General features: G+C 47.4%; 3 protein-coding genes across 5 annotated transcripts in view; all 3 read left to right on the forward strand.

The window, feature by feature from the left end:
• Positions 1–9022, forward strand: part of LOC310751788 (SLAM family member 7-like) — a 29254-nt gene extending 20232 nt beyond the window's left edge. Inside the window, exon 6 of the mRNA XM_083591443.1 lies at positions 8982–9022. The gene's annotated coding sequence lies outside the window, so the exon portion shown is untranslated. The remainder of the gene's footprint in view (positions 1–8981) is intronic.
• LOC310751811 (SLAM family member 9-like) overlaps positions 1–9025 on the forward strand; it is a 35223-nt gene that overhangs the window by 9306 nt on the left and 16892 nt on the right. The window lies entirely within an intron of this gene.
• On the forward strand, positions 116–9011 carry LOC310751797 (SLAM family member 7-like). Its single transcript, XM_083591467.1, has 5 exons — positions 116–717; positions 3804–4184; positions 5963–6265; positions 8148–8255; positions 8793–9011. The coding sequence occupies exons 1-5, from the start codon at positions 525–527 to the stop codon at positions 8849–8851; spliced, it is 1044 nt and encodes a 347-aa protein (XP_083447593.1). The 5' UTR covers positions 116–524; the 3' UTR covers positions 8852–9011.

Genomic DNA, 9025 nt, shown 5'->3' on the forward strand with positions numbered 1-9025 from the left:
GAGAATATAGCACAGGGAAGTAGGTTGGCTTAGAAATGTTGTTCCAAAATAAAAAAATAACTAAAATGCCACAGGCAGAAAGTAAAAATACGATTGAGAAATCTGAGCCCTGCAAAGGATAGTCTATCCCTCATGGGGTGTCTGGGTGGGTGTGGGTGTGTTTCTGGCCAGCTTATAAATGTGGTGCCAACATTTTAAACATGGTTACGGCAGAGTAAGAATCACTCTTAGAGAGAACTGAAGGTAAAAAAAGGTAAAGGTAAAGGATCCCTGGACGGTTAAGTCCAGTCAAAGGTGACTATTGGGTTGCAGCACTCATCTCTCTTTCAGGCCAAAGTAGCTGGTGTTTGTCCAGAGACAGCTTTCTGGGTCATGTGGCGAGAAGGACTAAACCACTACTGACGCAATGGAACACTGTGATGGAAGCCAGAGCACACACAAATGTGCAAGAAGAGAGGAATGGGCAAGAATCACTCTCAGAGAGAACTAAAGATAATTGTAGCTGCTTATTGTAGACATTACCGATGTCTGCTTTGTGTTGTTGCCGGGATGTCAGAGGCCAAATATCAGTCTGCAAGCTGAGAAGATCAACTCTGCTTTTGCCTCACCAGCAGCCATACCTGAGTCTCCCTCCACAATCAGACAGAAAAGTTAATGAAGACACTTGCAGAAGCCTCAGGATCCTCGTATTCAAGCTGTTAATCTACTCTTCCTTTGGTAAGTCCTTCAGTTCAGTGGTACCTCGGGTTACATATGCTTCAGGTTACAGACGCTTCAGGTTACAAACTCCGCTAACCCAGAAATATTGCTTCAGGTTAAGAACTTTGCTTCAGGATGAGAACAGAAATCGTGCTCCGGCGGCACAGCAGCAGCAGGAGGCCCCATTAGCTAAAGTGGTGCTTCAGGTTAAGAACAGTTTCAGGTTAAGAACAGACCTCTAGAACGAACTAAGTACTTAACCCAAGGTACCACTGTACTTGTAGAGCCCTCAAGCCTCTCAATACACAGAAACGTCGTAAGTCTGTTTTGTTCCGAAGGGGTAAATAATTGACAATGATAAAGTTCGTTACTGGTTCCCTGTTGCTTATTTGCATGGAATTGCAAAGCATGGCTCACTGATAAAACCCTCTCTGCGCCTGAACCCCTCCCCGCAAAGCTGTGCTCTTGAGGAGATCCTGCATCCCCTTCCTCACATTGTTGGGAACAACTTTTAGAGTATGCTGTGACACCTAATCACTGCTGAACATCCCTCTGATTGCGGTCATTTGTCCAAATTAAAAAGGGAGCTGTGGACAAGGACACATTACAAGCCAGTTTGTACCAACTAAACATTAGGGAGAACTCTGACAGCTGTGGACTCTGCTTCATTTAAGATTTTAAAGCAGATGATGGGTCACCATCTGCCAGGGATTCTTTAGCTCAGATTTCTGCATTCCATCGGGTTGGACTAGATGGGTCCAATTCTATGAGTCTATGAAACTATTTTAAGTTCTTGGGAGTCCTTGGGCAGGATGTCTGGAATGAGCTCCTCAGCATCAGCATATTTGGTGTCCTGTGGATACTAGACAACCCTTTTTAAACATAATCCTTTATTAGGCATAGCAAACCACACACTATCAAACAGACACCGTATACAAATTGTGCAAAATACGAGCTCAGCATAACAACCCTTGTAGTGAGAAGCATTTGGATGAGGATGATCTGGAGCCCCCAGAAATTTCTAGCACTCAGGAATATCCCAGAACAGTGTTCAAGCAGGACCTGGGACTGTCAAAGAAGAAACAAGGAAGAGGAGGCAGAACAGCTCCTAAGCCCCTGGGAGTGATGGAGTCTTAAGAGGCAGAATAAGATCATCACAATCAGTAGAAGGGACTAATCTGACTCAGCCTCCAGAGAGGTGGGGCAGTCCTGGAAGGGAAGAACAAAAAGGTGTCCCGTCCCCCTCTTCTGCATGCCTAGGAGTGCTTGGCTGCAGAGCAGGACTCCTTTTGAGTAAAGGGCTATTAATGAGGAGGGCCCCAGCAGTGCCTGTATGGGAGATCTGTGATTTAAATTCCTCAAGAGGAGGCAGAGAGAGCTGCTGAAAAGACGCTTCCCTTCCAACCCTGATCTTTTCCTGCACTGCCTCCCTGTGGCATTGCCTCTTAGCTGTGCCTTTGCCCATGTTCTTGCCTGAACTGCTGCCTCGGTGTGGCCAGATCTTGCAGTACAACTTGTCTGTGCCTTTGCCTCAGTTGCTTCGCTTCAACCAGACTGTGGGCTACTCTTAAGCTTGCCTGTTCCTCCTTATCTGAACTGTGCGCTGGTGGCCTTTGCTGTGGATTCTTGCCAGCCTGAACCTGTGGAAACAGGACATTTGGGATTCTGCTGAGAGTGCATATACCAGCATGGGGTCTCACAATAATAATAATAATAATAATAATAATAATAATAACAACAACAACAACAACAACAACAACAACAACAACAACAACAACAACAACAATAATAATTGTATACTGCCCTTCATCTGAAGACCTCAGGGCAAAATGGTCAGTCTGCATTTGTAGTGCAGAAAGTATGGATCTGATGTGTAGATATCTTTCCAATTCTAATTACCGTATTTTTCGCTCTATAGGATGCACTTTTTCCCCTCCAAAAATGAAGGGGAAATGTGTGTGCGTCCTATAGGGCGAATGCAGGCTTTCGCTGAAGCCTGCAGAGTGAGAGGGGAGCCCCCGCCGCCAGCCCCGCAAGCTCTGGGGACAGCGGGGAGGCGCAGCGCGTCTTCCCGCTCTCCCCGGACCTTGTCTGCAGGCTGGCGGCGGGGAGAAGAGCGCTTCTCCCCGCTGTCCCCGGACCTGGTCTGAAGGCGGGCGGCAGGGAGAAGAGCGCTTCTCCCCGCTGCCTGCCCCGCAAGCTCCGGGGACAGTGGGGAGGTGCAGCGCGTCTTCCCGCTGTCCCCCGACCTGATCTCAAGGCGGGTGGCGGGGAGAAGAGCGCTTCTCCCCACTGCCGGCACCACAAGCGCCTGGGGGGGGAAATAAAAATTTTTTCCTTTATTTTCCCCCCAAAAAACTTGATGCGTCCTATGGGCCGGTGCGTCCTATGGAGCAAAAAATACGGTAATTCAAGAGGATTATGGAAGCTTCTCTTCATCAAAGAAACAAGCAGAAGGTTCTGGATGTTTAGGTTACAGTACAGCTGGTTTGAACTACTGTAGTTCTCTTGTCTCTTTCTGTCAAGGTCTTGCTGACTATAAAAGGATCCTGTTTTTCACTTTCTATCTCTTTTCCTTCTGGTGTGATGTTCTGTACATAGTATGCTTAGTGTTAAAGTTTAGACTTATTATAAGTTATTGTAAGTTTAAGTTAAGTCTGCTGCAACTGGATTTCTTATGGACACTGCCAATTCTGAATGTTTTGGATTGGTGACCATTTTGCTCATTTGCCTTCGGTAGCAGTAAAGCTCTGCTGGATGAAATAATAATTGCCTCTGGTCTATTTTTTGGGAATCCTGCAACATATTTAAGTTGTTGCTCTGCTAACTATACATTGGAATCCACTCTGGATCAATATTGAGTAGAATTCCATGAAAAAAACACAGCATAAAAATACAAGATAAGAACACAAAATGCATAATAAAAACAAGAACATAAGAAACCAACACTGTAACTCCCACTCCGCCTCCCCCACCGATTTATTTACCATTGTAGCTCACTCAGCTATTCCTCTGGCTCAGACTATGGTGGTGATGAGAGTGAGGAGTGATTGGTGCTAACCCATGTCCTTGTTCATCTTTTCCCCCCTCCCCTGCCCCAATAGGCACTTTGAGTCAAGCAACAGAGAATCCGACTTATCACGTGAATGGGATCCTGGGAGGATCAGTATTCCTTTCTTTAAATGCATCCCGAGCCAAAAAAATTGTCAAAATTGAATGGGCCTTCCACCCCACATCTGGGGATCCATACCTGCTTGGTGAGTTCAGGGATGGAAAACTGGATCAGTCAAATCTCAGGAGTATGTATGAACAACAGATGGAAACTGGTGATACCTTTGCATTACGGATCAAGAACTTGGCAATGGCTGATGAGACCACGCTGAGGATTAAGAACCTGACAATGGAGAAGGGTGGGCTCTATGAAGCTCGTACCTGGTTTAACGCTGCACAGTTCCAAGAACACCACTTCATCCTCACTGTTTATGGCAAGTAATGATTTCACCATCTTTGTCAGTTTGTAGTGGAGCTGAGCATAGAATGGGAAGACCATGAAATATGATAAGGAACCTTTTTCATCCTGAGGGCCACTGTGCTGGTCCCGGGGGGGGGGGGGTACTGTGCGGCGTGGTCTGAGTCCGGTCCTGGGTCGAGGGTCTGGAGGCTGTCCATCAAGGGCGAAGCGGGGTCCAAGGCAAGGAGCCAGGCATGGTCAGGAACTCCGGAAGAGCAGATCAGGGTGCTGGCAGGAACAGGTTTCCAACAATGTTGCTCCCGCAACCTGGGACTGGGCTGACTGGCCTTTATCTCCTCTGAGGCCTAGGGCGGTCCTGGCCTACAGGTGACTCGAATCTCCTGACCTTAAGGCGAGCACTCCTCCTGTGGGAACTTAGTTCCCTCCGCCTCTCTACCCTGAGCCTCTGCAGCTCCGGATAGGCTGGACCCAGAGGCAACCTCACCTTCCCCTGACAGGGCTGGGAGAGGAGCACCTGCAGGAAATGGGTCCTCAATCACCTCTGGAGCCAGAGCGGATTCAGCTGGTGTCTGCTCCTGAGGATCTGGCACAGGTGAGGGCCCTTCAGGTTCAAGCCCCAGCCCCGGCTCAGCCTGCCCTGGAGGCGGGGACTCCTGTGCAGGCTGGGAATCCTCAGGTTCAGCCTCTGAATCCGATTCCCTGGCCATCACAGCCATATTCTCACCTAGGCAACATTCCAGGGGCCACATGCCAGGGGGGCACAAAATCAGAGGAAATAAGTGTGTGGTGTTGGAATCTCCGTTCGACCGAGCTGATAAAGCTCATCTTCCGAAATTGCCCTCCGACTGCACAGTGGCAAACAGCAACTAACATGTGGAACACTGAGTCTGAACGTTACTGTTCTACAATATGCTAGTTTCTTCACATGTGTGCAACCCCCATCCTCCATCCAGGAAGCAAGGAGCATCATCAAGATTCAATAATACTTTTCAGCCAGGCAAAAGAACTCAAGGAGGGTGTGAATCAAGGCCAGTGAGGGGAGTATGTCTGAGAAAGATATGCGGCTCTGGGATAGGACTCTGGGAGAGAGTCCTGAGAGCCAGACAGAGATGCTTGGAGGGACATATTTGGTCTCTGGGCCCAAAGGTCCCCACCCCTGCCCTACACAGTTACCGAGAGGCATGTGGGGCACGAACTCTTATGTATTTCTCAGGCAGGCATATCTCAGGCAGGCAAGGAAGCCCCAACAAGAATTCATGAGTCTCTGGCAGTTTTATGGTACGTTTATTTACAATTAACATGCTAAGCATGGCTCCGAGCCTGCCGCTCTTTGCTATGAGTTGGTCAGTCTAAGTCTCCACCCTATCACAACACAAAGGTTGCCAAAGTCCAGTCCTTCCTCTCTTGTACTTCTGTTGCATTTTAACATTTCCAGCTCTTCTGGTTTGGGGAGGAGGTGGGTGAACTCCCCCCCCCCACACTATAAAACAAAGATCCTTCTAAACGTTGCTTGCCTCCTGGTTGCATAGCAACCCCCTCAATGTCATCTATCTCCTCCCCTCCCTCTGCCTGTTAGTTCTCTGAGTTTACTGCTCTATCTGAGTCTGGGAATTCTTGATGAAGTGGTGCAGAACTAACCCACTCCTGCTCTGGCTGCAACCCCTCGTCTCCAGATTCAGGCTCTGGCTCCCTCTGTACTGGCATTCCTTCATCTCCAGAGTCAAACTCTTCCTAGGCATTCGATTCAGCCACATCCCTGACACCTAATCCCTTTCATTTCTGTTAAAACAGAGCCAGTGCCAAGACCACGGATACATCATAAAGTAGAATCCAAGACTCCAGAAGGCTGCAATGTGTCCTTACAGTGCCAGGCACCTGTAAAGGAGGAGTACACTATCTCCTGGAAAAGAGGGAATCCCCCCAGGGTCTTAGTAGGAGGTTTGCATAAGTACTGGCTTTCTGACAATGGAAGGAATCTCCACGTCTCCTGGCGAAGAAGCTCTTCTGACTCCACATTCACTTGCCTGGTCAGCAATCCTGTTGATCGAAAGCGTGCCTCATTTGACTTGCTCAGAATTTGTGCAAGTGGGGAAGGTAAGAAATGTATCATCCCTTTCATAAGCCACTGGTTCTGCTTGGAGTGGTGAATACTCAGACAGTCCCTCAAGGCAGGGATTGTATAAGCAAACACTCCTCCTTCCTTGCCAGCTTGTTAGCAGGTTTGGGCCAACACAGCTTTGCCTGCAGACTATGCTTAACCCTATGAGTTGCTGCTCCTGAGATTAAGAGTCTCGTGCTCTACCAACTAAGATATCCTGCTGCTTTGATTTCTTCTTTGATTCCTAGGCTGAGAAACTGCCCTGGGGGGGCCACCAGGGGGCGCGTTGGAAGATGGCCGACAATAACATCTCTCTGACCCACACGAGGTAATTTAGGGGCTGCTATGGGAAGTATGCAGTCTTCCCTCCCCACCAGGATGTGGTGGGGTGCTGCCTGGCCAGCGGTGTTCATAAGGCACCCCCTGATCCGAGAGATGGGGGTGCTGAACACTTGGCACGAGCCCTCGGTGAAGTCAGCTCTTCCTGACGCCGATTCCGATTAGCGCGTGCTGGTTGCTTCAGCCCGGAATTATAATTGGAAACAGATGAATTGGAATTGAGGCTGGAGCACATATATCAAGTAAAGCTCAACGATAAGGCTGCTGAATAATGGATCTCTGCGACCGAGAGCGACGGACGGATAAGTAAATCTTTTGATGTGTCGTCACCAAGAGACTGTACGTTTGAAACAAAGGGGGGGGGTGGAGGAAAAACTTTTTCCTTTCCGTATATGATGTGACAAAAATAACCTCCACCCCAGAAAGAAAGAAATAAGATCGTTGTGTCTTTTTAAGATTCATAAGCAGAAGTTTAAGAACTGTGTGGGAGGTGGAAAATAATCGGTGAACGCTGAGGAATTTTTATGACGCAGTTAAAAAATGGTGTCTCGCCAAGACAGGCTGCTGGAGGAAAAAAGAGATGGGGGAGGAGATTCAGGAATGTTGGAGAAGAGAAGGAGTATGGAACTGAAAGTTTGACCTGACAGAGCCCCCTGATCTATTTGATTTATTTGGCTAGCCTGGAAAATAAAAGGATAATGAAGAACCCACACAGAGAAGCCAGCTCTTAGTCTGCTTGTGAGAATCATCAGAGATCGCAAAGAAAGGAACGTATGACAACAAACAAGATCAAGAAAATATAAAGGACTATCTGGATTGAACTGGATAGAACTGATTAATTAATGCAGCAAAATAAGGGATGTCTGGATTTATCCGGAACTTTGGACTCGTGCGGAGCTTGATATATGGGTACACCCAAAAAATTTAAAATTTCGGCTGTATAATTTGGAACCAATGTGATTTGAATAATGTGATGTGATTGGCCTGTTAATAAAAAATATTTTTTTTAAAAAAAGAGAAACTGCCCTGGGACCCACAAAAGTGAAAGCAGCAATGATATCTGGAGAGCCATGCTATTCTTAGAACATCTTCTCCCTGCAATTGGATCCCAGAATCCCCAGCAGGACTCAGATGCTTTGCTTGCTATTCCTGCTACAGTGAATCACATGACCCGGAAAAACTGTCTTCAGACAAATGTCAGCTCCCTCAGCCAGAAAAGCAAGATGAGCGCCGCAACCCCAGTCTGCGACTGGACTTAACTGCCAGGGGTCCTTTACCTTTGTAATGTACATCTCTTTTTTTTGCCAAATTATGTCATGAAAATTAGGGTGCACATTAGATTTGATGGTGCATTTACATTTGCCAGCAAATACTTTTTGGGTTTCAAGGTTTTGAAAATTGAGGGGCTCAATAGTTTCGATGGCTCATTCAATTTGTGTAAATACAGTATTTGTTCTGCTTCTCTTAGTCACATACAGGAGGTCCCTTTGGTGGCTGTTGTTGCAGTGCATTCCAAGAGCCTCTTATTGCTTGTTGCAGGTGGACAACAAAAGTACTGGGGGTTCCTGCCACTTCTCGTCTGTGCTGTTGGAGCTTCTGCATGTTTGATAATGATATGGAAGAAGAAAAAGTTGGGAAAGGAGAAAGGTAGAACCATCTCTGTTAATCCCCTTAATTACCTGGGATTGAGGCTGACTGCCAAATGTGTGCCTGCCTCTCCCTTGCTCCTCTTGAGAGTATGTTTCCAAGAACAATTCAAAGTGTTGGTGCTGACCTTGAAAGCTCTAAATGGCTTCAGCCCAGTAGACCTGAAGGAGCGTCTCCACCCCCATCATTCTGCCTGGACACTGAGGTCCAGATCCAAGGGCCTTCTGGCGGTTCCCTCCCTGCGAGAAGCTAAGTTACAGGGAACCAGGCAGAGGGCCTTCTCGGTAGTGGCGCCCGCCCTGTGGAACACCCTCCCACCAGATGTCAAAGAGAAAAACAACTACCTGACATTTAGAAGACATCTGAAGGCAGCCCTGTTCAAGGAAGTTTTTAATGTTTGATGTTATGTTTTTAAGTGTTCTGGAAGCCTCCCAGAGTGGGCGGGGTATAAATAATAAATTATTATTATTATTATTGAGAGGCAGAGGTTGGCCAGTGCCATGAGATGAACAGCAGGTCTCATGTTCTGCTCTGTAGATGCTGCTTCTGTGATGCAAGCTCAAGAGAGCACTCCTGCAGTGGTGATGACCTACTGAGATGAACATGCACAGAAAGGAAGGCTGGAGGACCGGATGAGATGTTTGCAAGTCACGTAATACTATGGCATTATTTTTTAACATTTGCTAGTACTACTAGGAGTAGTCAGGGCTTCTTTTTTTTTCCCAGCCAGAACGCTCCGGAACAGAGTTCATTTATCCACTCACCTCGAA

Source organism: Podarcis filfolensis, assembly GCF_964270895.1.
Source record: "Podarcis filfolensis genome assembly, chromosome: 16".
In the NCBI taxonomy this organism is placed as follows: Eukaryota; Metazoa; Chordata; class Lepidosauria; order Squamata; family Lacertidae; genus Podarcis; species Podarcis filfolensis.